This window comes from Symsagittifera roscoffensis, chromosome 4, assembly GCF_963678635.1.
Source record: "Symsagittifera roscoffensis chromosome 4, txSymRosc1.1, whole genome shotgun sequence".
NCBI lineage: Eukaryota > Metazoa > Xenacoelomorpha > Acoela > Convolutidae > Symsagittifera > Symsagittifera roscoffensis.
Window position 1 is genome coordinate 53,539,339 of NC_087065.1, and position 27,711 is coordinate 53,567,049.

At 36.1% G+C, this 27,711-nt stretch overlaps 1 protein-coding gene across 7 annotated transcripts in view; it reads right to left on the reverse strand.

Annotated features, from left to right (window-relative positions):
* LOC134844148 (sodium channel protein 1 brain-like) overlaps positions 1 to 27,711 on the reverse strand; it is an 84,043-nt gene that overhangs the window by 26,507 nt on the left and 29,825 nt on the right. For all 7 annotated transcript variants that reach the window (XM_063860681.1, XM_063860677.1, XM_063860678.1 and 4 more), the window contains exons 3-15: positions 22,697 to 23,034; positions 20,752 to 20,867; positions 19,692 to 19,889; positions 19,036 to 19,102; positions 17,082 to 17,223; positions 16,504 to 16,647; positions 14,971 to 15,357; positions 14,615 to 14,738; positions 13,935 to 14,380; positions 6,047 to 6,228; positions 5,098 to 5,269; positions 3,717 to 3,803; positions 2,490 to 2,607 (exon numbers count right to left, since the gene is read on the reverse strand). In XM_063860681.1, coding sequence (XP_063716751.1) covers positions 2,490 to 2,607; positions 3,717 to 3,803; positions 5,098 to 5,269; positions 6,047 to 6,228; positions 13,935 to 14,380; positions 14,615 to 14,738; positions 14,971 to 15,357; positions 16,504 to 16,647; positions 17,082 to 17,223; positions 19,036 to 19,102; positions 19,692 to 19,889; positions 20,752 to 20,867; positions 22,697 to 23,034 — 2,521 coding nt within the window. The remainder of the gene's footprint in view (positions 1 to 2,489; positions 2,608 to 3,716; positions 3,804 to 5,097; positions 5,270 to 6,046; positions 6,229 to 13,934; positions 14,381 to 14,614; positions 14,739 to 14,970; positions 15,358 to 16,503; positions 16,648 to 17,081; positions 17,224 to 19,035; positions 19,103 to 19,691; positions 19,890 to 20,751; positions 20,868 to 22,696; positions 23,035 to 27,711) is intronic.

Consider the following 27,711-nt stretch of genomic DNA (forward strand, 5'->3'; position numbering starts at 1 on the left):
ACTTCGAACTTCAAACCAATATTTGTGGAAGCAAATTTTTTTGCACATCTAAAAAATTGAAATCCTAAGCTCAAAACTAATATAATTTTGAAGTCACGCGGGTTTGAACACTAGCAAATAATTTGCGCACAACTTTCTTTTAGATCCAATATTCATTAACGCGTAGCGTAGGAAGCGAGTTAAGTTGGCGGAGAAATCATTCCAAATTATATGGAGGCAAGCTGATGAATCCAAGAAAAAAGAGTTAAGAGAAGCAAAATTTATCATTTTGTACTTGACATTGCGCGAAGGGAAAGATGAAAAATTTTCCGTTTTTGCCAAAAATTACATCAGAAACGTTAAAGTGCAGTCAGAATAACAAGTTGTTTTTTTCTTCGGCAGTCATTGTTGTTTTCTTCGACCTTTTAACTTGCAATTTTTGATGGAGTTTTTACAAACGTTGCCGCCCTAAAAATGAATAAAAAGAAAGATTTTTTTCTGCAGCAATTTTCTAACACAAAGGCGAAACATCACTCCGCGAACACAATCAAAAAGCTCTAAGAATTAGCTTTTGTAAAGGTTAAGAAAAAGCAAAGAATATTAATGAGCTTCGAAAAAACAATGCGATTAACGTGACTCGAACATCAGCCCTCGATAATCCCAGCATTCAAATCAACTGCGCTACTCAATTGAGGCACTAATGCTTACAGACGCGAAACTCTAGCCAGTCATAAAGTGGAGAACACATGCTATAAAACTGCCAAATTTAGCACTTTTAATAGCGAGCTAGATTGAAAGAGTGACCTTCGTAATATAAAACAATGCCCGCATGTGTAATAACTTACGGAACTTATATATCGCCAGTGTGGAATAATTTAGCACTAAATTTCCAATCTTCCAGTCACGGGTGGATTTAGGGGGCGGATCCCCTGCCGACCCAAAAGATCCCCCCTTTGTACTACTTCGTGTTATCCACTTTTGGTGATGGACCCTAAAATTTTGGTGACGGACCGACAATATATACAGACTTTGAGAGGGAACGCGCGTCGAAAAGACGCGATTTTTTGGTCAAAATGTTCCAGAAAGTGCCTAAAAACGCTCTTTTTGACTTTTTTCAAAATTTTGCCTCAGGCGCAGAAATTTATGCCAAAACAGGGCCTTTGTAGTGATTTGGTAGAGCTCGGAAAATCAATTTAGTCAACCAATAAAAAAAAATCGACAAAATTTTCGACATTTTTTGAAAATCCGCCCCCGCCCCTCGTAAAAATCCTAGATCCGCCCCTGCTTCCAGTAAAGCAGAACGTAGGCAGCAATTACTTCGGCTCGGAAATCAATCCAAATTGAATTGAGGCAAATTTCATCAAAATATTGTGTTAAAAGACGCAAAATGCATCATTTTATACTTGAAAATGCGGGTGGTAAACTTGTTTCACTTTTCTCAGTTGTTTATCGGAACATTCAAGGCGCTGCCATAAATCGGAATATTCCCAGGTAGCTCTAAATGAAGACACGTTTCACGAGTGGATGTGTTTTGATTTTTAGTCCAGTGAAGCTTCAGCAAAACGCCTACAGGCTCATGAAAAAAGAAAGGAAACTATACACAGAAGCAAAACTTCGTTTCGTAAACACTGGGCAGAACACGACAAAAATCAGCTCTAGAAAATTCAATAAAAATAGAAATGAGCCTCGAATTAGTAAAAATTCGGCTAGGTCTAGGATTCGATCTGCGCCCTACTGCAATCAAGAGAGTCTCGCGCATTATCCACTCATCCACGCAAGCTTAACAACCGAAAAAGACTAGTCACCAATAAAGCAGCTACATATGCTAACAAATTGCCAAGCGATGCAACGAAAGTGGCACCAAATACAAATAGACACAATTTTGCAAGTAATAACTTGGAATATAACAAACTCCAGGCATCCACACTAAGTTTGCATGTAAGAAATCGGAAAGCATAAAGCCACATTACCTATTAAATTATGCATTTCAAACAATTGCGAGATATCGAGTTAGATATTTTCCGAAACCGAGTTTTTATGATTGTTATGTTGTTTGAACAAATAGCTTTTATCGGTTCACTTGATGAATTAAATATGCATCAACTGTGTCAACATATAACTACACGAATTTCAAAGCACATTCTATTAAAAAGCTGCCCCAAAAATTGCTCGAATATTTGCGACTGCGGTTGGAAAAAAAAGAAGGTGCTTAAAATACACTAAGCTGACGCTAGTGTAATTACTGGATCTGAATTCCGTAAAAAAAATTGCAAGGAAATGTTATATTTCAGCCAGGATTTGGAAATTCAGCCAGGATTTGAACTGTTCTGCCATTCGCGCTTTCTGCAAGGAGAATAGTAGAAAAAAGTATTATGGTAGAAGGATCGATCGATTGGCAGAAAATTTTCAGTCAATTAAAAAATTTCGGTGACATCTATATTTTGGGGACCTAGCTATCATTTTTGTATGTACGACCCTTGTAGTTAATTCATTCAGATCAGAACGCATACCGTCTCCGCCTCCATTGTCCTGTCCTGTGGCAGTCTTCGCTGCATTAATGACGTCCAGCAGTCTGGGTTGTACCCTCGTGTTCTTCTTCAGCAAACCCTGCAGTCTCTTCCAACCAACCTGAAATCACCTCGCATGCATATTATTGATATAGTTAACAATTCCTTCCTATGCACCACTTAAAAAGGGCCTTTTCCCGTATAGCCCTCGGCAAAGGATTGCCTCCCTATTATAATGAAATTTGTTACTGTACTTGAGGGGCTATAATGGGAAAAACCCACAACAAATGCCCAACATTATATAGAACTAGTTCAACGGTTAAGCATATACCACGATTCAAACCAGTAGCTCATACTCCTTTTGCAATTAGGGGGATGATTGACAAGATCCTATAGTTTGAACCAGGGGCGGATCTAGGATTTTCTCGAGAAGGGGCGGATTTCCAAAAAAAATTTGTCGACCTTTTTTTAGTTCGACCAAATTGATTTTCCAAGCTATCCCTAAGCACTACATTCACAATCATAATCCAACTGAAACAATTTTCATGACCTTGGTTTTAATTAAAATTTGGTAGTATTCAAATTGTTTGCGAAAAAATATACGTCGAAAATCTGAAACTCGCAAAAAGATAAATAAAAATCTGATCAGAGCTTTTTTGCTTGCAAAATGACCTTTCTACTAAGATTGAAATTGCGAGAAATTTCAGCAAACTAAGTAAACTGCTGAAAAAGGATAGGAATTTTATTGTAACAAACATAAAACCATAATTTAGTTGTTTTTGTAATAAAAACAATAAAACTTTGATGAAAATTAACTTTCAAAGGTACGACATAGGGGTCATATTGATTCCAAAAATGCAAGACTAGAGGGGTAGGATTTGAAGAAAAAAGAGCGGAGGTTAACTCTTTTTTGTATTTTGATTACCGTCGGTTTAGGATTTATAAATACCGACATGCTTCTTACTATGCTATTTCACGCCAAAAAACACCGCGAACAACAATTAACACAGTTATATCATGTTAAGCCACTAATAATAACTTAAATATATTTTTTTCAGAAGGCAGTCCTCTTTCACTTGTAGACTTTGAGACCACCAAGAGATAGTTTTCCGATGTCTCAGCTGGTTAAAAAACAAACAACAAAGATGCGACACGCATTGAGATACGCACTCAACTGAGTTTCGTAATATTTGAACAAAAAGTTATTTAATAATTTGCGATATGATTCACCTTGAGACTTCGTTCCTTCTTCTGCTCTTTCTTCAGGTTCTCCTGGTTGAACTTGTTCAGAAGTAACGCCAGAAACAGATTCAACACCTGAAAACAAACAAACAATTTAAAAAACAAACAAGAATAGCCTGTTGCTGTTCAAGTAGCACAGAATATTCGGACCCAGGGTGACCACTCTTATGAAAAAAAAAGTAGCGACCTCATAGAAAAGAACTAATGGCGACGTTTTAGAGACCTTACGTAAGCTCAATTTAGCGCCTCAGAAATGGAAACTCTCTCAAAGTTTCCTGGGTCAGTTTAGTTTTGCCCATGGCATCTGGAAAAATTTGGTAATGTATAAACTAGTAATTAAGCAAACAAATAGAACACCAAAAATAGCGACTTCCACAGAAGTAGCGACCTTTTAGCGACCTGTCGAGAAGTAGCGACCTTTTAGCGACCTGTCGCTGATTAACTACCGAAAGGCCATCCTGTTCGGACCACTATTATTTCAAAATTTCGAAAATTAACAATCGGAAAATTTTTCTGAATTCTTTTTGATTTTTAGTCATAGCATAGCTAAGTAGTTATAGCTTAAAGGAAGAATAAGATGGGTGCAATCAAAATTGAGTTCAGTGCCATCAATTTTAGTAAATTTGTTCTGAATACCGGAAAAATTCAGACCAATTTTTGTCGAAACTAACAACTTTTTTGAATTTATTAAAGAATCTTGATGACGACCAATCAAGTTGTACTATCATAACACCCTTCATTCTTACGAGCTTTGTTTAAGGTAGTAGAAACGCAAGAAAAAGCATAACCTATGCCATAATTCCTGTTTTTCACTTCGTGATGTTGTCGGAACAGTGCAACTAACTAATATAAAAGTGAAAAATCTTAGCTGAGATATTTTAAGCCAAAATTTAAGCCGAATAAAGAAAAAAAACGAAAACTAATATACTGTAATCAAAGCTGGTAAATTTACAACTAACTTAAATTTTGAACAGAACGGTCACTTGCCTGTTAAATGACGAAACTACAGATGGGTATTTGAGGGGAAAGTCTAGTACCTGGTTGCAACACCCTTCTTACCGCAAGGGTAATCATTCAATAGATTATGAATTTCAAAGGGGTGAAGATGCAAGATATTACGACCATGGTTCGAAACAAGTCAAGTTTGTTCTAAAGAGACCGTTAAATTTTAATCATAGTTTCATCATATCGATTCCGGTAAAACTCAACCTGGTCAATGACAAAAAATTCAGTTGTTTTATCCTCTTGAGAAAAGCTTCAAAAATTGTGCGACATATATTTCTGTATTGACGCATTTTCACTGTTCCGCAATGCATATTTATGATGAAATATGTTATGTAATGGTGTTATGCAATAAGTGAGAACTGACGAGGAAGTTTCCGATGATGAGAGTGGAGAGGATGATGGCCATGCAGAGTATCTCTCCCTTGGCCCGCATGCAGTCGTACAGGGCCTCGATCCATTCTCCGCAGAGGATGCGGAACACCATCATGAAGGAGTGGAAGAAGTTGCTGAAGTTCCACCGAGGCAGCGGGTCGCCCCTAAACAAAACAAACAACCACTTCAATTTCCAGATTGCCGACAAAGGATCTTTACTGGATAACGGCCCGACTTGCAACAGATTTTGTTTCGGTTTGCATTAATAATTACCAATCAGATTCAAGCACTGTTACTCATGTTTCAAAGTATGAGAGATTCAACGATCAAGCAAGCAACCCCTCCCATGGAACTTTTTTTGGGAAATGAGAGGATGTCAATTTGGTCCACCGTCATTTTAGGCCGCTAAACAGATGACTCAAAATACCACGAGGAGAGCGAGAGTGAAAATACTGGTTACTCTGAGATAAGTTTTTCGTGATTGAGACCAACCATGATGTTTTTTTTTCAGAGAAATCGAGGGTTTGCATGTTAGACGTAATCAATCGATCAGCAGCGGTTTTCCGAAAGAAGCTCGTATGTTAGTCTTTATTGAAACACAAGTTGTTTCCGATATCACGATGACACGTTAGGATCGAAGCGAAGGATAAGTTTCAGATAACATCAAAGTGCCTTGAATGTGTAAATTGTAAAAATTTGATTTCCCATAAGCGGATCTTCGTTTGATTTTCGTTAATAGTCTCGACATCTTGGTATAGTCTGTACAGGCCGTAAAAAAACTCGAGGCATATATCTTTTTTGCTTTGTTAGGAAAACGACTGCAAAATTAGTTTAAAAAATTCCAAATGAAGAACTGGCGTTTCTTGTTGCTTAGAAAACTGCTGCAAAAAACGACTGCAAAATTAGGTGAAACCGTTAAAAAAACGGTAGAATTGACGTACAGTTCGTCCCATTTCATCTGCGTGTATCCGTCTCCCAATAGTTGCATGCCTATCACAGCGAAGATGTAGATCACGATGACCAGAATCAGAGTCAGATTACCCAAAGCGCCCATAGTACTCCAGATGATGGCCAGCAGAACCCGCATTGTAGCCCAAGAGCGAGCCAGTTTGAACACCCTCATCTGTTGAACAAAAACAAAAAACTCGGAGTTAATTATTTCAGTGGTATGTAAAAAAAAACGGTTGTCCAACAAGCCGAAATTACTCTCTACTTTAAAATATTACCATTAATTATGATAATCATGTCATGACCAGTAGTGGATTTAAGGTTGGGGGGCGGTGGGACGGACGTTTTTTTTTCTTTTAGGGATTCGACCCCCTGTCGACCCAAAGGGTCCCCCCTTTGTACTATTTTGAGATATCCATTTTTGGCTGACTGATCTTAAAACTTTTCTAAAAGTGCCTTTGGCGCCAATATATACTAATTTTTAGGGAGGAGCGCGCGCCGAAAAAAAGCAATTTTTAAATCGAAATTTGCCCAAGTGTTTATAGTGATTTGGGAGAGCTCAGAAAATTAACTTGGTCGACCTAACAAAACGTTTTTGACCTCCACTATGATGAGTAACTTAATCATCGAAAAAATTTAAAACTTAAGATAGAATTGGCTTGTTTTCTATTATCTTTCAGATGCCGCATTAGATAGGCTTGCCGGACTACTTCGTTTTAACAACTAGACGTTTAGGTGGGGCGCTTCAACAAACATGCGTATTCGATGCAGAGTTCTGAAATTCACAAAACTGTCCACAAGATAAACTCAACTATAAAAGAAAATCCCATATTTTATATAGTGGGTTCTTTTTTTAACACCTCTTTTTTTTAAATAGATTAAAGAAAAATTATAATTTCGTATTTTGACAAATTTAGAATATTGGATTTACAGTTTTTGGTTTCACAGAATCTCCGAGATAGGTACTTACATACGTTGCCTGACCTGTCATTCCCGTTCAGATATAGGAGATTTAATAAATTTCAAAAGACAGCAGTTTAGAAAACTTGATAATAGCTGCTCAAACATAAAATCAGCTATGCAACAACAGGGTAACTTTAAAACTACTCATTATTGTTCAAACGACCTTTCGAAAGCTTGTTATACAGATAAATTGAAAATTTTACTTAATAGAAGCCTTTAGAAATGTTATCGACGAAAAATTTGTAATTTTTTTTTATATTCTACCGGAATTTTTTTATTTGTCATCTACCGGAATACTTTAAAAAACGAACCAAAACGAAGCTAAGGTCCACTTTAAATCAGTTTCTCAGAAAATTGGTTTATAAACTACGTTTTCTTTTCAGCATCTGCCATCTCCTGTTTTTCCCAAATAAAAACAACAACACAGTTGCGAAGCTGCACATTGCGAAAGCAAGCAAAAAAAACGACAGAGGAGATTTGAAATTGAGCAAAAAGAAAAATGGTAGAATATGCTAAAAATTGTTCATGAATTGTGCGTGAAGAAAAATATGCATTGAATAGAAATCAGTTTCAAAAGAGATCAAGGATAGCCGGCTGCTGTGCAAGAAGCTCAGAATGTTCCGACCACCATAAACCAAGAAAAGAAATTCAGAAATAAAGACAGTTCTTAAAAAAAATTTAAGGAATTATGTAAAAAAAAACAAAAGAATGATAAGTGAGAGCAGAAAAAAATTAACTGAAATTGCAGTTGAATTGATTTGGGAGGCCAGACGATAATCAAAGTTCGTCTAAATAATCAGACTAGGTTTTCTCAACGCTGGGAGAACTTATTTGAATTTTCTTTTTGCAATCCGAATAAAGACCAAAAGGGATTTAATGTGATACCCCATGTGATTCTTTCCGAGCTTTCCTTGAGGTAGTCAAAATTTGCTGAAGAAAAAACTGATACGAATCTAAAGTTCCTTCCCACTCTTCGAGAGTAACCGGAACAAAATACCTCGGAAAGGTGATTCAAACTCAGTCCCCCAAAAACTCACTTGCTTTTACCACTTCCCCATATCATCTTGGTTTCCATTACCTTCACGCACACTGAAATTGTAGATATCAGGCCCTAAATAACGCGCTAAAATACACGACTTCTATTGGGACATTGGCTTTATCAAAAAAATGAAACGAGTTAGCCAAAAACTGATTAGCATCACTAAGTTGGAAAATGTTACACCTAGTTTTGTCAGTTTCCTTAGTATGAGATTACACAACAAACTGAGGCTAACATAGCAAAAAAAGCTGATTAAGATCATATAAAAATCATTAAAGAGCATCCGGTTAGTGTGCGAGTCTCACAGAAAGTTCCGTCATGTACTTAAAACGAACTTGACATTCCAGTTAAAAAATAGGCAATTTTTTTTGCGCGGTGTGGAAAGAAAGCCTAAAAAAAGAATATAAGAATTGACCTTAATTGAATACAGCTGCATTTAGAGAAACATAGGCAACCGACTGTTGAAAAGAAGTCAATGAACAGAAAAAAATACTGACCTGTTTTTATTTTAACAAGTTTAAAAAATTAATATGATTGACACATTTACATAAAATTAACCCAATTAGAGAAAACTGTATCAAATGGTTTAAATTTATTTCGCCGGGAAATGTGATAATTAAGATCCATTTTCGAAACTTTTCAGAAAAAAATACTGACCTGTTTTTATTTTAAAGTCTCGAATTTACAAGAAACAAAGATAGCGTCAAAGCTCTTTGAATTTATAAAAATATATATAATTGACACGTTTTACATAAAATTAACCCAATTAGAGAAAATTGGATCAAATGGTTTAAATTTTATTTCGCAGAGAAATCTGATAATTAAGATCCATTTTCGAAACTAGAAGTTTATCACGTTTTTCGTAAACTTTAAACTTTTGCTGTTCGATAGTGGAGTTAGCTTTACTTTTAACACAAGAAATGAACTGAACTTAATTTGCATCCACGCTACCTCCGTCGAAAGAACTTTTCGAACATTGCGAACAGACAGTTGGCTTAGCGTTTTAATGAAGGATGCAGAAAGATTGAATAATTTTTATAGAAAGCCTTTAACGTTTTAAATCTTAAAGCCTTCGAATCACCATTAAAACTAGTAATGATAGCCATCCCAATTTCGGCACATCTTAGTCAAATTTAGCTTAATTTGATGAAATATAAACCAAAAAAACTTTATGGTTAAATAATTTTCACTTTGAGAAATCAACTTTACAATCCTCCCACTCTGAGTCTATGGATAAGCATATATAAATTATGAATCCATTATACCTTCTCCTATTTGCAAACCTGGGGTGGGGTGAAGGCTGGGTTGAAAAAGACCCTAGTTGAGTTGGCTCATCTAACATCATAGCCGCAAGAACAAATACCTTTTGATTTTGCATCCCTAGCAAGCAATACAACAAATAGACATGTCAAATATCGTCACCACAAATAAGACGATCTTTGTTTAATTAGCATAAACCCAGACTAAACCAAATTTCAAAAAATCGAAATTTCAAATTTTGGAGCTAAATATATCTGAATGAAAAAAAAATCTTCGCTATTTAACACTAAACAGCAATGCTGATTTTATACATATGCAGCAAAATTTATATAATTAAATTTAAAAACAAACCTTTACCTGTTTTAAATTTATGATAATCTGGTTTTATGCCAATTAAAGAAAGGTCGACACACCAAAGCAGGCAATGATGGAAAATAGAGAAAGAACAGAAGAAAACTATCAGAAGAATGAAAAGTTGGTCGTTCACGTGTAGGATATCTGATAGTAAATATGAAATAGTCTTACCACTCGAACAAACTACAAAAACATGTCCATCTCAATTATTTCTCGGTTTTCTCAATAAAGCTGAAAAAACAGACACTACAATCGAATTATTTACGAATATACCACCTGAGAATGATTAAATTTTTCACAGATTATTAGTGAAATTTAACCATTTTCTTTGCTATAATAAGTTGGTTGAATAATTCAACAATTTATTTTTTTAAACTCAGCTATTTTTATTACTAGAAAGAACGGGACCATCCAAATTTGGGGATCATAGTCAAATTTTAATTATTTTCGTTTTTAAAACTGAATCTAAGAACCCTTTTCGAACTGACTCAGAAGACAAAAATTGTTGAACTCCAAATCACCAAAAAAGCCATAGTTATGTTTCATACTAAATACACTTAATTTATTTATGTTCAAGATTTGAATGATTTCTTTAAGTAGGTAAGAACACTACATTACAACAAGAAATGTAGTTGTGGCTACCGAAAAAAAAGAAAGCAAATCAATTCATCACACCTTATCCCCGTCCCGATAAGAAAGAATGTTTAAGAATGCTTTAAGAATGTTAACTTAGTTCAAAATGGTTTTTAGGAATCAGAAATGAGTATTATAACTGTAGCGCTAAGCAAGTTTTAAAAGTAAGAATAAAATGGATATATAAACTTGATACAGACTTTAGATAGAAATTCAATTAAAAAAGCGACTTTCACTCATAAACATTGCCAACAGACAGATGGAAAAGAGTCAATGAACTCAAGAAAACAGAAAAAAAATACTCATTGGTTTTTTTGAAAAAATCTCAATTCGATTTCAAAGAAAAATTAGGTGACCTAAAATCTCTTTGAAATTCTAGAACAACTTATGATTGACACTTTTTTGCTAAAATAAAATCAATTTGAGAAAACAGGCTCAATAGGTAACGTTTTTATTCCGCTGGAAAACCTGAAAATCGTTATTAGAAGTCAATCACGTATTTCATGACCTTAAAGCTTTTGCTGTTCGATAGTGGAGTTTGCCTTCCTTTTAACAAAAGAAATGAACTGAATTTAAAAAAATCAAAAGTCAAACCACGAAAAAGTTTTTCCTGCAAAAAAAATCGGAAAAAATTATTGCGACCAATATAAGAGTCTGAACTACGCTCATCGACTCATAATAACTATTTCCTTAAGTACCTGCTTTAATTAATTCCCCAATACGATATAGCAAAATCTAACCACGTAACCATGAAAGACTATATCAACGTTAAGGAGCATGTGAAATCAACGGTACAGAGTCCCAACCCTTTGCAATGAAAAGATAGTTAAAGATATCCCGTTCAATTGCCCTATTTATTGAACTTTACCTGTCCAGCCCTTGACTAACTTATTACATCACAAGCATCCGTAAAAGAATTTCATGTTTATTTCTTTTTTGTGCCGTGAAGCATTTCACAGATAAGCATCCGAAAGCAAAAGAAAACTTAAAACTGAAGTCAATGAAATGAAATACTGTTACGGGACACAGAAGTTGCAATCACCGAAAATTTCTACAACTCTACAACTACTAAAGATTCACGATTGAAATTTTGACAAATGATGACTGAACCTGTTTTTCAGACTATATTCGGAAAAAATTCTTTGAAAACTTGAGTTTAAAGCGTCGTTTAGCTATTTAATCAGAGGGCATTAGAGATATGTACCCCGTAAACATCAGAAGCAGCTTGAAACTTAGTATATTCGTTAGAAAGCTTAAGAGCTGTGCTAGGTCTTCATCTAGGTTTTCATTTACCTATAAAGGAATACAAATATTTACTCAGCTACAAAATAATATTTTTTCAGATTTTTTGACATTTTAAAAAACAAATTGATGAATTTCTGTCAGTCAACTTAACTTCTGTTTGAGAGCTTAACAAAATTTTATTTCTTTTTTATGTGAAATAAAACCTATATAAGGGTCTAGCTTATACCCTTAGCCTTTCAACGAACACTTTAAGGTCAATAGCTTCAAGCCGCTTCTATGTTTACGGACTTCTTGGCACAAACAACACATGACAACCTCTGATTAAATGGCCAAACTACGCTTTAAAATCATCGGTTTACGGTTTTCATCCGCCTTTTGTCTGAAAAACAATTTCATCCATCATGTGTTAAAATTTCAACCGTGAATGTCAAGTAGTAGTAGAGAAAACGGCACAAACCTGAAAAACTTTTCGTTCGATTCATCGCTTAAAAAGTAAAAATTACAACTTCTTTGTCCAGTGACTGTAAAATGAAACGGTTAGCTTTTGACTGATAGACGATTTTCGTTGACATTTGAATAAGCGGTGAGTCATATCAGAAAAGTTTTTGTTTAACACAAACTGAGCAGTTCAGCAAATGTAGCACCAGCATTCAGAGGAAAGATATCAATTAGCCAAGTTTTTCAACAAGCTATTTTTTCGCAAACTCTTTAACATTTGGCGTTTTACATCGGAATGGCGAGGGTGGCCTGGGGGAGGGGAAAAGCATTTACGTAAAAACTAACGTACAGCACTTAACATATCGCCTCATATTACTATGATTAGCGATCGACCTACTAGCGCTCCTGACATACACTACTAGTATGTTGTAGAAAAAAACGAAAACCCTTATTCATTACTTCAAACTTTTTGATGAGCTCTCATCGACATAAACCTGACGCTTTTTTATTAGTATCTGGTCTGGCGTGAACAAATGAACAAAAACGCGTTATCAAAAACACTTTTTTAAACAGAGGCGAATAGGAGTTTCTTCGCATCGCGATACAATCCAAAAATAGCATTGCAGGCTAGCGGACACGGAAAAAGACGGGAGCCACTCAGTCGAAAATAATGTTTGAAAAAATAACGAAAAAAAATACTGCAACACTTCATACGTCTATCTCGATGGATGTTAATGTTTTTGATACTGCGTTTCTTCTTTCAGATAAGTTTTCTTTTTTGTTGTCTGTATTGCCAGCTTTTTTTTTCTTTAAATGATAGTTGAATTAGGTTGAAATGCAGGAATGAGAAGTTATGATAGCTACAATAACGTTAATATTGCAGAAATAAAAATTTTCTCATCGTGTGTCCTTATCAAACTTGGTGTCATCTAGCCTGAAAAACTCAGACCGGTTTTTCTAGACACTGAGGGAACTTTTTTGAAACTTTTAGAAATCTGAATCACGACACGGACACCCTGTGAGCTTTCTTTAGGGTAATCATATTCACGAGGAACAAAAAGAGAACGTCTGCCATAATTCTTTACCTTCACTTCACGAAGTGGTCAGAGTAAAAAAAAAATGGCGTGAAAACTCGGAGAATAATAGTTTTTCATTGTTTCATCAATTGCCCTGTAGCAATCTATCATAATAACAGCTAGAATTTTAGGCTCTGTTTTTAACTCCATCTCTTATACCACATATATTTTGTAATCTTGCCAGCTTTTTTTTCTTATTTAACATTTTGTAATCTTACATCATATAAAAATCATTGGCGTCAAAAAGATCATTGGGTCAAAAATTGTTCAGTTGTAGAAAAAAATATACCACATCTTCATTGCAGATAGGGCATAAATTGCAGCAGATTGTAAAAAATATTCAGCGAAACAGTAAAACTGCTCGTAGCTCTGATGAAATGCGTAATCAGAACGTTCTAGAATCAGAGTAACTTGTTAAATTACTTTGACCGGCTTCCTAATTGCTGTTTAATTTTTCATATTTGCATATTAGACTAAAATAAGATTACATTTCAAACGAATCAAATAAAAACCATTTATGAGCCAAAGTAAATTAAGTAATGATTTTGGTCAGTAAAAGCAGAAACGAAAACAAGCACAAAAAGAATTGAAACAGTCCAACTAAATCTGGAAACAAACATTAGTGAAGCAATCCAGTATTTTGGTTAAATTTTGAAAGTTTCTGTTCCAAAGATCATCTATCATTCAATTATATTCAAGCATCCATTTATATATTAACCGTACCAAGCTCAATATTCAATTATTGAGTTCAGAACAAACTTAAGCAAGGGTACGAAAACAGGAATAAATTCTTTTTGAAGAATGATTGCTCGTTCTAGCAGAAAGTACGGGTCTCAAATGCCGGCTTTGGAACGGTACAGAAAAAAGACTTACCAATCGAAGTACTCGTAGGATGGTAAGTCCATCGAACCCGTCGTTACGAAACACCGCCGATATAATGACCTCTAGAATACTGAACAGAACAATCACAAAGTCGAACACGTTCCAGCTGTTCTTGAAGTACTCGCTGCCCATCGCTATTATCTTCAGAAGCGCTTCTACCATGAAGAAAGCGGTGAAAATTTGATTTCCCCATCCCAGAACTTCTTCCAGAGTAGCTGGCATGTTGTGGTAATCGAGAGCCAAGAATAGAGTGTTCAGCCCGATTAGCAGAGTGACAATTATGTCGAAAATGGGGTCTGTGACCCACTTGTAGACAACAAGTTGTACCGGGAGCCATCTGTTGGTGTCGGGTGGCCCGCAACATCCACAGCAGCCCTTGGTGCAGCCATTGCCACAACACCACATAGAATTCAATCGCTCCAACTGTTTCTGAGGATCTGAGTAGAATAAATTAGTTTAAAACGTGTGTCTAATGGCAAAAGTTTGAGAACTAAGTTCTATCTGCGTTTATCAAGATAAGGATTACAGTTCACACTTCAATTTTATAATTAGGATTTATTAAGCTTTTGAATACAAAAAAAGGAGTTAAAAGGAATGTTTTTAAAATTGACAAAAATTTTTATATAGGTTCAAACTTTTTAAAATGTTGCATGATAGATTTTTCTGACTACCTTCTGGGAGACCCTGGCTGCTTTCATCGTCATCGTCGTCTTCGAAGTCCAGATCTTCTTCCTCCCCATCGTCCCCAATACCTTCATCAATAGTATCGCCCAAAGCACCCCCTTCGGAACCCCTCTAAAACACACGGACAGACAATCAAAACTGCGAAGTGTTTTCTGCGATCACTTAATGAGAGATCTAAATAAAGTTTTCAAGAATAAATTTTCAACATATTACCGAAAATAAAATTATCAAGAAAATTTTTCTTCCAGAAAGAACCAATAGCTCATTGAAGTCGTTTTGACTGCATTTAACAATAACCTCAGCTCTGGGGTTATTTGAACGGCTTCTTTAGCAATGAACCTACCTTGCCGGACTCTTTAAACCTCGACCAGCTGTTTCTTTTCGCTTGAGCCTTTTCGCTGTCGGCTAGTTTATCTTGCGACCCCTTGATGCTATTCTTTGTTTTTGAGGAGGCAAGATCCGAGGATGCAGCGGCGGCACCCGCTATGTCACCGGGTTCCGAGACGGTGCTCGATTTCGTTTTTCGATTTCTAGTTCCTTCTTTGTCACTTTCCTCACCAAAACTCTTCGAAATTTTTCTGCCAGTCGAAATCTTACGATTCCCGCCTGGATTCAAACCGGTGGCGGCGCCTCCAGCAGCAATGAGAGCGGCAGCTGCAGCAGCTTTTTCTTGTTCTTGTTTCTTCCACTTAGACAGTTGTTCCATTTGCTCTTTGGTCTCCTGCTCTTCCTAAATTTGAAAACAACCAACATTAATTATTCGTTTACACATCATCAAATAAACTATAACTCATTATTTTTTTTAAGTTGTAATGCCTTATTCAACTAGGATAGCCGGTTACTGCGCAAGTAGCACAGAATGATCCGATCATAGTCTGAAATACAAAAACAGTTTTTTTTCAAGAACGAGACACTTGAACTTAGGCATATTTGACAGTCATAAAAAATAGGCATTGGAAATCAGTTTTTGTAGAAAAAAGACTAGACAAACCAAAAAAACTCGGATAAAAAAAATCAAAACTTTTTGAATTTTGAGTTTTTGGTTCCCAATATGGCGCAAAAAAACTCCAAAACTAACTCTACTCGAGTATAACTAAATTTTCACGGCAAAAAAATATACATAAATAAGCTGCTGTAATCCCTCTACTTCACCTTATTTGCTCGAAATTAGACGAAAAATCCAAAAATTTGAACGGTTTTTTCTCGACACTGAGAAAATTTTTGTATGTCGGTCGATCACGAATGAAAGAGCTTTAAATTGATAGATCACTCGACACAGCGATGTTGATAATACCTGATTTTCAAAGGAAAATTAAAAAAAAAAAACAAAAAAACAAACAACCGAAACCAAAGTTACTCCCCCTTTTCAATGATCGGAACAATAGCCGAAGTTCGACTTATGCAAAGGCGGATCTGGAACTTTCTCGATGGAAATGAACTGAACTGAAATCAACAGTCAAAACGCGAAAAATAAATTCCCGAAAAAAAACGAAACAAATCATCGCGATCTATACAAGAGTCTGAAGTACGTTCACTGACTCTTAAAAGCAATTATAGCCGGATGCTACGCAAGTAGCACAGAATGATCAAACCAAAATCATAAAAAAATACGTATTTTTTTTCCAATTTTTGTAGTATTTGTGCGTTGTCTGCTAAAAGGATCTGAATGAAAATCTAGAAATTAGGGAATCTAGAAAGAGGTTTAAATTGCGCAATGTTGGCGTTTGATTTAAGACTGGAGTCGGAGATATAAATTAGCTGCGGTTTACGGGTGGAGATGAAGTGATGCCTGATGCCGTTTTGATAAGAGGTGGCGAGGAGGGGGGGGGGGGGTCTGAGTGGGTGATATGGTTGTGAAGTGGAAGGGGGGTGTTACCTTTTCTTCTTTTTCGACCGAGTCGCTCTCCTCTTCGTAGGACATGGTCACCACAGCCAGCATGAGGTTGATGAGGTAGAAGGAGCCAAAGAAAACGAGGATTATGAAAAAGGAGATGTGCCAGGGGCCAGCTGCACGCAACAGCTAAACACAGCACAGAGACCAAATGAGTTTCTTCTCTCTAAGTGCTCGGAACAAATAAACTACCACCTTCAAATGAGTTCTTTCCAAAACTACTCGGTACGACAGCCTGCAATTAATAATAACAACACAATACAATTTTGACCCACATGTTACAATTGCGCATGGCATTATAAGAACGTTAAGCAGTACAGCCATTGAAACTCGTAACCAGTCGTAGATAACTTCAGAGCTCCAGATAATCTTAGGTTTCCGAAGTTTTTTTCTGTTCTTCATTAAATTTTGTTCTTCATTAAGTGTTTTTCAAATATTTGATGAAGCGAATACCCAAAAAAAAGTTTTTGTTATCCATTTTGCTTAGTTTTTTATTTATTATTTCGAGGCAGTGTGAAGGAACAAAAAGATTTGAGAAGATACTGAGAAGGTAAAATACTGACGTAGTCGTAGACGTTTTCCCAGAAGTCGAGTGTAATGAGTTGAAAGGAGGTCATCATGGCCCAGCCGAACGTGTCGAAGTTTGTGTAGCCACTGTTCGGATTATCGCCCACCTCTATACACGTGTAATTCTTCGGACACACTCTACAAACATCATATTCTAAATCATCATTGCAGAAACTAGAACCTCACAGTGATAACTTGAATGCTATTACCAGCCTAATTTATAGAGGCAATCAGTTCGTTCAGAAATTTTTCACGCTTCGTTTTTTGGCGGTGGTCGTCCAAAAGCACCAATATTGGTGACAATAATACAAACGTTGGTGTGAGAATAACATCAAAAGGGATCCTTTTGACGATGAAATAATCAAATTAATTAGAGGAGTACGCCTTCACCCCTGCTTTTAGATAGCAATTACCATTTAATGCTGTTTGGAGGATAAAATTACAAGATGTATCTTGCCGACGGCAAATGTGATTAAACACAGAGAAGAAGCGGATCTTTGCATCACTTGCAATGCAACGCAAGCACAGCATTGCAAGCAAGCGAGAAGAAAGTAGGACAGAAATAGCAAAACTGAAAAAAAATTGGGTACAAAAGAAAAAAAATTCAGAAAAATAGTCAAGAAACTCAATAAACAGCATTAAACGGGTCTTTATTTTTAAAGAAGAGGCCACTAAGCCAAAAATCCGTTCATTGAGACAGAAACAGCAGCTCTAAGCCTCTCATTTTTATATTCTATCAATTTTTGCCCTATAAAAGAAACAAATCAAGGTAACTAAATCGACGAAACAAAAGCCGAAACATTTAAGCTGAATGAAAGGTTTAAGGGAAACAAAAACAAAAAAAGTATAGCCGGTTAATGTGCAAGAAGCACAAACAATTCTGACCACAATCCTAGAAAATCTAACGGTTTTTTCTAGAACGAAAAACTAGAACCCAGGAATATTTGAGACATAATAAAAAAGGTAATCGAAAAAAGTTTTTGTATAAAAATGACTAGAAAAATGAAAGAAAAAAATACTGGTATACAAAATCAAAAAAAAACTTTCGAAAATGCTTTCAAACTTTGTTGCAGAAACTTTTTGAATTTTGAAAGAAATGTTTTGAACGGTTTTGATTCCAAAGATGGCGCATAAAAACCACAAAAACTAACTCTTCTCGAGTAAATTTAAATTAAGTTTTCTTGGCTTAAATTATACATAAATAAGTTATTGTTATCCTGTTTGCTCACCTCATTCGCTCAAAATTAGACCAAAAGTCAAAAATTTTCAAACGGGTTTTCCTTAACAATGAACTAACTTGCCTGATTTTTTTATATCGTTCGTATCACCACTGAAACGGCTTTAAAATGATATCTCACTCGACATAATCCACTGATGACTATTTGTGGTACCTGATTTTGCGTGGAAAACAAAAAAAATAAAACACACCCCGAATTCAAAGTTCCTCCCAATTTTTTCAAATGGTCGGAACAAAAATATACAGTCAGGGCTATTTATTTTTTTATAATTACAGTAAGACGTCAAAAACACTCGCGTCTATGAAGAGAATTGCTGACCGCACACAAAAATCTACAAAGTGTCAACTAAGTCGACAACACATAAGCAGACAAACAAAAGTCCGAGAATTCAATTTTTCCCAGAAATTTGATTATAATTTCATACATACTGAAAAAAAAAACAATTTCCGGCCGGAACTCAAACCCCGGGCCTTAGGGCACAGAGACAACCGCGTTACCTCCAGGCCAAATGTGGAGCAGTTTCGAAGTTGCTAAGGTTCGCCACAATAACGTACCTTCAATTTCAACTCCAGATGTAAGAAAAGTTATTTACTGAAAAAAGTCTAGTTCCTGATTACATGACAATTGCTTTCGCAAGTGTAATAAGTTCTATTAACTAATCAAAATTTGTATAGTTTGCAAAATCTTATGTAAAAGCGGTGATGTTACTAACGGGATGTAGTAGGAGTAGTTTCCACACAGCTGAGGCGCTGCGATGCTGGACAGGAGGTAATAGTTGTCTAAAATGATCGACATGGGCAAAATGAACAGAGGTTGTGAATAAAATAATCTAACCATGAATACAGGATACCAGATGGAAAAACTATGGACCCATACAGATAAGTGGATATACTTCGGGCTTCAAAAGAGCGATCAAAAAAGTTCACGGATGTTGAAAATATAATTTTAAACCATCAAAACTTACTTAATGGGAGAACAAATTTAACCTAACTTGGCGTTAACTTCAGTCAAAGGTCAAATAATAATAATACTCATTCTATCCCAAAATTATACTAAAACTGCCCACGACATACTTGATATGATTTGCGCGATTGAACTGATGGCTATGTGAATTATATGTCAATAAATGAGTTAGTAAAATGGTTCATAGATGTTACTTGTGTCCATTATTGGATCATATCAGTTTGAATAATATCAATTAGGGTGATAGATTACAATGGGTGGCAGATGCAACTAATTTAGATATCAGTTGAGCAAAAAAAACCTGGTTTTCACTTCACCAGGATTCTAACCCGGACCATTTCAGAGCCTTCAGTAAAAGCCTGCGACCTATTGAAATATATCGCCAAAATTAGACGAAGTGCGTACATTCATCATTGATCCATGAGTCATACTCTGAGTGGTTCAGGGGTTTGGGTGCATTGAGGACACACTTGTTGCGTAGTACTCCCATGTACAGTTGGAGGCCGAGCAGGGCGGCCACACAGAGACAGAAGAGAGTGAGAACCATCACCTCCATCAACATCCGGAGAGATTTCAACAGTGCATTCACTATCGTCCGAAGACCTACACACAAGCATAACCACAATCACAATCACGAACAGTACACGTATCAATACATTTTTGGCTAATTCCAATTATAGCCTCATCAAATTTTAGCCTCCCTAGCAAATAATAGCCCCCACAATAGAAAAATCCTACTGTGATGTGGCTATATATTTTTGTTGCTAGGCTTGAGGTAAGGGAAATGTAATGGCTTATAACAAAAAAAAATCCATCTTTTTGTTTGAACCAAAAAGTGAATTATGACTAATTGCTAAAAAGTGAAGTCATAAACTATTGATTTTGATCAGGAAACAGCAACAAAATTAAGAATGCATGCAGTTAACACAGCTTTCAGTTGAGGGTTCTCATCTCAAAGTTTTCTTATACATTTTCAAAAAGCAAAAAAAAAACCATTTCGAGACTTTATCAATGACAAAAGAGCATTTCTCATAAATGAACTGGAAAGCTGTCTCGCTTTGGCCCGGTAACTCATGATCAAATTGTCCTAAGAAAAATGGCGTGATTAACAAGCAGTTTTTGAACAGAAAAAAAAATCTTTCATTTGAAAAGAAGACTCAGAAATGAACAACAATCTTAAATAATAGCGTTTCATCGTCGTTATCTATAATCCGATAATAAGATCCCAATCAAATTAAAGGGATCACTTCTTGGGTTCTTTAAAAGCATCTCAATACATGTTCTCTTTTCTCCTGGGTGAGACCCAAAGAGGATAGAACACTACTGCTGAATTGACCATAAAAAGCAAAGAAGATCTCAAAAAATATCCACTGCCGATCTGAGGATTCTTTCATTACAAACAAAAACTTTGGGCGCCATCCGGATTCGATCCTCCAACCAGCTGCCGGACATCACTCAGACATACCTGGTACGACTGAGATGGTCTTCAAGGCACGCAGCACTCGGAAGGTGCGCAAAGAGGACACGTTGAAGGACATATTCGGCCCACTGTTCGTCTCCTCCATCACGATGATGACGTAACTAAATGCACACACGCGATGACGGTACACGATCATGTGATGACTAACCTCACCAGAGGCGGATCTAGGATTTTCTCGAGGGGGTGCGGATTTTCCAAAAATTTTATCGACCATCTCTCCCTCCCCTCCTCCTAAATCCGCCCCTGAACCTCACACTATCGATCAATACATCACTAACTTACAACACGAAGACATCTGAGGAACAAAAGCTGACACTTTGGACATGAATTCTCGGGAGGAGCGGGGTAAGTGACAAACCCTTTGTTCAGAGATTCGAACCCTTCGCTACTAAAAGGGGTTCGAATGGAGACTACTTTCAGATATCCAGATATGCCTGATTAATCATAAAAAAATTTTGAAAAGCCTTTTTGGCGCCAAAAACTCCTTATTTTGAAAACGGTCTGCTTGCCGAAAAAAAACATCATGTCCAAATTTTGCACAATGAGTTCACCACAATCATTTGTAAAATGAACCAACCAAAATATCATCATTAAAGTTTTTTTAGATGCAATTATTGAGAAGCAGAACAATAAAGATAGGGAAATTTTTACGCGACCATGCGTAGAAGTTGAAAGAGGCGGGGTCAAAGGACAAAATAGAAAAAAAATATCATACGCTCTCACAATAGTAGAAAATGACCGCAAGAAAAAACTGAAACTCGAAAAAAAAACGTCCCGCATCAATTTTATCAGAATGGAAAATCAAGGCAAATTTATTTGATTGCTTAAACCTTTATTATTAGTGTAATTTAATATTGGCGTAATTTACAACAAACCTTTCCAATTGTTGTCAAGCTAGATTAATATTAAGTTTGTCAATCTTTTATTTGCATTACCAATCAAGCAAAAAAACTGCAGATTGAAATGGTACAAAAATTTCGATTTTTTCTCTTATCTCTTAGTTACTTGATTATTGTAAACGCCCTTCGGAGTTCCCGATCAGCCCTTCCGATTACATTGATTTTCGCTCACTCCACAACCCCAAAAAAATTTCAGAAAAAAACAATTTCTTAGCACCCGTTTTTAGTGCTCGACCTTTTAGTACGGTTTTATTTTCATTGAAAAGAGCTACACATAAAACATAAAATTCAAAGCAAAACTCTTCAAAGATTCGGTCAGTAAAATAAATTTTGCAACGATTAATTGTGTCTTCCGTTATATCCAATACTTGAAAAGTGTTGAAGTTATTGGGCTATTTTACAATATGGGTTACTCTTTGACCACATTATCACATCACTCGTTTTCTATATGCCTGCCCCCTATCAGCATGCCCCAAAATACGTACCAAAAATAAAACTAAAAATAGGAGCCCTAATTTTTCCCCAGGGTAGTAACGAATATTTTTTCAACAATGAGGGTTAAAGAGTGGGTAAAGCAGGGACAAAAAAAATCCATAATCTGTCACTTTCGCCACATGTGCGCCCGCTCTGGTAAAGTTCAGCATTTGCTTTTGCCAGCAGGGTGTCAAAAGTAAATTTTGTCCCAAAATTGTACGGCCGCCTATATCAATCAAATTGATCGGTCCCTCGCTTTCTACACAGGAGCGTATAGAAGCCGGTAATTCAGATTACATTTCATTGAATTGAAAAACAAAGGACAGATTTAGTCAACATAAGCGCTTTCCGATAACGAAAAATCGAAGAAAGCTACCATGATATATTTTCGAAATTTTTTGCAATCGAAAATTTGATCAATCAAAAACACCAACATATACTGATACCATACTGAGCACATGAAAACATACTAAAACCATACTGAACACATACTGAAACCTCAAACTGAAATTTTAGCATATTCTACTTTTTTTTACTTCAAGCCAAAGTGGACTCACCCTATAATGATGACTGCAAAATCGAGCACGTTCCAGGGATCGCGCAGGTATGTGTTTCTGTTGAGAGCGAAGCCTCTGGCTGTCACTCTTATTATCATCTCGATCGTGTAGAAGGCCTGGAACACATACTCGGCGACCTTGACCTGGTTACTGAGTCCTAGGAAGACGCAGTTGATGAGGATGCAGAGGATGACGACGGCGTCGAACCACTGGTTGGTGGCCACGAACAGAGCCCCCTTCCTCACCACATCCAGGGGTCCCAACAAAAAGAGGGCCCTGGTAGCGCTGAATCGGTAGATCGAGTGCTTGCCCATGCGTTTGCTGATGATGACGAATGTCTAAAACAAGAAATGTTTCAAAAGATTCGAAGAGTGCGCGAGGCGCTATTTGTTACTTGATGTGCATCGTCTCTTCTCTGAAATGCATGTAACTTTCGGTCGACAACTTGTCGCTTTCGACGATTTGCTGCCTTAACTTAAAAAAAACGATAAGCTATGAGCTGAAAGAAAAGCCATTTTTCATGACTCATTAAAAAGCCTGTTTTTCAAAAATTTCCAATAAAGAATGAGTGTAAACTTTTGAAACCTTTTTTTCATTCCGAGCCAATCTATCAATTACAACAGTTTCAGAACTACGCTTGCGGATAAAATATATATTTCCACTAAAAGTTAACTTGTTAACTTGACAATTGCAAGTTAACAAGTCTAAATTATTACAGGGGCGGACATAAGACTTTCTCGAGGGGACTTTTATATCAGAAAAATATAATAAAGGCGGGACTCTTTGGTTGGTTTTGTTGTTGTTTAGTGTGGATCCCGTCAGAGATTGGGATGGCGTAAGTGCCCAGTGGGGTGAAAATATTCCAAGACTTTGTTTGGTTGTTCTTGTAGAGCGATGTAGTCAAGATTCGGGTCAGACTTCATTTCTGATATTCAGCAAGGCGGGTCAGATGGAAAGGAAACAATCTTATGATTCTCCAGCTATTCGGTTTCTTCTCTTCTGAACTTGTGGGCGACTTGGCGGAGGAAAGGAGGCCTGTTGACTCTCAGTCGGACAGTGCTTCCTCTTGATCGTCACACCACTCTTGCTAGCAATTTCCCGTTGATGCACCTTGCGTGGAAGCAGTTCTGGTATAATTTTTTCAGGCAGAAGTCTTCTTGTCTCAGACCCACCATCGTCTTCACAGCTGCTTCAAAAGTGTCGTTTGTTGGTTTTATTAAAATAGTGAAGTTGCTTCTCCTGATTTTAGTCTTGGCCTGAAGCTTCTGGTCGTCGTAATGTCATGAAGATGGTTTCTTCTGACAGACTAGCAACTTTCTTGTGAACTTCGGCAACAAATTTGATAACGACCCCCTTTGGTGAGTGGGTCGAATCCCTGAGGGGTGGGAGTTTTGGAGTTTTTACCCCCCCCCCATCCGCTCCTGACTTGATTGGGAGATGGCGTAAAGTTTATATATCCATTTTGATTTATTCGTCACTGTTATGTTTTGTTACCGAATTCAAACTGGAAGTAACTGCTTCGACCACCTTGGTGGGAAGGAACTAGGCGTAAAGTATTGGATTCAAAATTTTTCAGCCGTGGCTCAAATTGCTAAAAACTTTTCAAAGATATCTAGTGCCGAGAAAAACAGCTCAAAAATTTTTCGTTGTCCAGACTAATTTTTTAATTTTTTCTTCAGCCATATTTTTTCTGCGCTACTGTCAACCTTGGTCCTATTTCAAAAAGGTTAGCATCATTCATAACGCAAAAGCGAAACAGAATTTCGCACCACTCGCTATGCAACTGAAAAGTAGAAAATGAGTCGAAAGCCAGTATGTCAGAAAAAACTTAAATTGAAAACTATACATATAAAATCTTCAAAGTTTGTCTCGAATGTCTCAACTTGAGGAATACATTCCGATAAACACAATCGAGAGAATCAAGTTACCATTCAGAAAAATTCGTCCAGCGCCACGTAAGTCGACAATATATGAGCAGACGATCATTCAGCCGAAAACAAAATTAACAGATGAAACTTTGCGCTAAGAAATTTTGCAAGTCGAAAACTTACGCCCTCCTAGAAAATTGATTTAAAAATTGATAATTTTTCAGGTTCAATTTTCCTTATTACATTATGGAACGCTCAACATGCACCACCATTAAACTTTCGAATTATACGCATGAAAAAAATCATTAATTTGTTTGAAATACGGCACAATGGTCTATAATAGAATTACCATTTTGTTCTTTTTGTTAACAAAGCTGTCTACGGGAAAAAAGTCTAGTACTCGTTTGCAAACCCCGTGCTTATTTAAAGGTTAAGTGATGCGCTTAGTAACAGTCTGCTAAGCAAAAATGACTCAAACCACGTTTTTGAATCCTGAATTTCATTATTTTACCATTTTTGAAGCCAAAATTAACCATGATATTGTAGACCTGATTCTAGAAGTTATTCTGGGAACTTTCTGGTTTTCAGATGCTATCATTGTATTGCCAGAAGATCGCAGAGCAACACCATTTAAAACACAAAAGCAAAGCTGAGCTTCATCACACTTGCAATACAATTAAAATATTGCATTACAAGATGTTGAACAGAAAGAAAACGAAGAAAGGTAATCTGAAAAAATTACTCGACAAAAGTAAAAAAAACTCAACAAAAACTCTAAAAAAATCTACAAAAAAATCGAACTTTTGTCTCGGATGAGGCTCATTAACAGCGTTAGAAAGCATAGAGAAAAAATGACCGAGCCGCAAATCAGGCAAAAAAATGTAACATCAAGCTATAACATTTTTTAAACACAATTTTTAGGACCCATCCCTGCCGACAAAAGCATTTCAAAAAATCCATTTTCAATTATAGTAAGACTGTTTATATCAAAAATAAAAAACCTAAGCTATGGAAATAAACTGATTGGAAAGCGTAGCAGATAATATAGTCTGCATTTGAAAAAAAAACGGAAAATCAGCTGACAGAAAAAAAGAACAAAAACCAATAGTCTGAAAAAGTTCAATAAATTTTTTCAATTATTTGTTTGAAAATACTAATTAATACCTCAATGAACTAAGAATTGAGCAGCAGAATTTATAAGCAAAGTTATTTACGGAAAAAAAAAACTACTACACTATTACAAGTCACATGATCTGGCAAGTGAAACACCAAAGCAGTGAAGCTTTAACACTATCTATTATAATAATGAAACAAGACTGCTCGTATCAGGGCGAAGCCCTGAATGTTCCGACTGCCTTTTAAGGTTTATTGAGCAGCAGTAATACATAAAAAAAATTAAATGAAATAAAATAAAATGAATTTTTTTTTCTAAAATTTGAATTTTTTAATGAAAATCATCCCCTCACACGCCATATTAAGTACAAAACGATAGATTTTGTTCCTTATGGCAAATAAGCTTCGTTCAACCAATTTGGAACAATTTATAAGACTGATTAAATCTCGCTTACGCATTAATAGCGCGAATTATATTGCGCGTTAATTGTCCCAAATTGGTCAAATTGGCAATCTTTAAACCCTCATAAGTTTACGAAAAATGATCACAGGTAAAATATCTTTTCAAATTTAAGCTCAGGACAACAATACCTTTTGAATGATATGAAAAAATGTCGTCAAAAATGGCTAGTTAAAAAGTCGAAATTTGTCTGAAGAAAAAAAAACCCACCCCGAGCACAAATATTCCGTTACTTTCGTATCGAAAGTCGGAACAATAAGCTTCAAAACATTATATCAATGCTTTTTACTTGAAATACCCTCATCGTCAAAATGCACTTTTGATATCAATATCTTTATCAAAGGATTTGATTTCCAGGCCAATTTAGAAAGTAAAATAAGTTAATCATTAACGGCAGTTAAACGGTATTTAAAACAGTATCTAATTTTATTCCTTAATTAAGACAACTATTTCTTGGAGCTTCAGTTGGACGCCTTCCCCTCCCTCTCAAGCACAAACTATTTTTAAAATATTTTGCGTGTTCATGCAAAAATTGCGGAGGTTGGAGAATTCTGTGGTACTTGTTTTCCAACATGACATTCTTGTTTTCCAATATGACATTCTAACAATGCTGAATTGCTATTAGAAACATTTGTTAAAATAGGTTTCTTTCAAATAATCTATTTCAGAAATCACAAAGGTCGCTCTCTAGTTGTGATCAAAAGAGCCCTGGTTACTTAACAATTTGATACCTTATCTTATTAGACCAAATTTTCGAAAAAAAAAGTCGAAAAAAGACGAACTTTTTGCATAGTTTTCTCGCTTGCTTATTTATCATTCCGTAGTTTTTGTCGGTTTTACTATACGCATGGTATATTGCAACCAGATTGAAAATAAAACACCGCTGTATTTTTGACATTTTTATGCGTTTGAGGCATATCGGAAAAAAAGTTGAGAGTTCACATCTGCACACTTAAAATACACAAGGGAATATCCTTGAGATTCTTATAGATCAGTTTCGATTTGAACATCCTGCATTTGTCGGTAAAGATGACAGGAGGAAATCATTTTACTTTAGTGTTAACTAACTAGAATAGCTTTCTTCACTTGATTGGTTCTGTTTTAACTTCTGGGTGGTAGATCAAAAGGAGCGATTCTCGGCTGGATGTTCTCTTCTGATAGATACGGAAGTGTTATATTACCCTTTTTGTCTTAGTTCAAACGGGGTTATTCTCCATGCCCATAGGATCGAAACGCCGGACATTTCCAACCAATCCATGAAACGTTCTTTTTACTATCCAAACACTCATATTTCGGATTTTTGAATCCAAAATTGATTTTCATTCTTTTTCTTTCAAATTGTTGCACACTGAATTCTGATAGGCAAACATACTTTTCAGACATTCGCTCCTTCGGCCAAGAGGGAAGGGATTCCCCTACTCAACCACTTAAAAATGGGCCAAATGCAAATACAAATGCCGCTAACTACTATGGTATCAAGTGACCTTTATCAAGTGCAAGTGCGATAATTATGCCTATTTAAAAGCCGAAGCACCTCAATTCGATCTCGCGAAAAAACTTATGCCTCATTAATA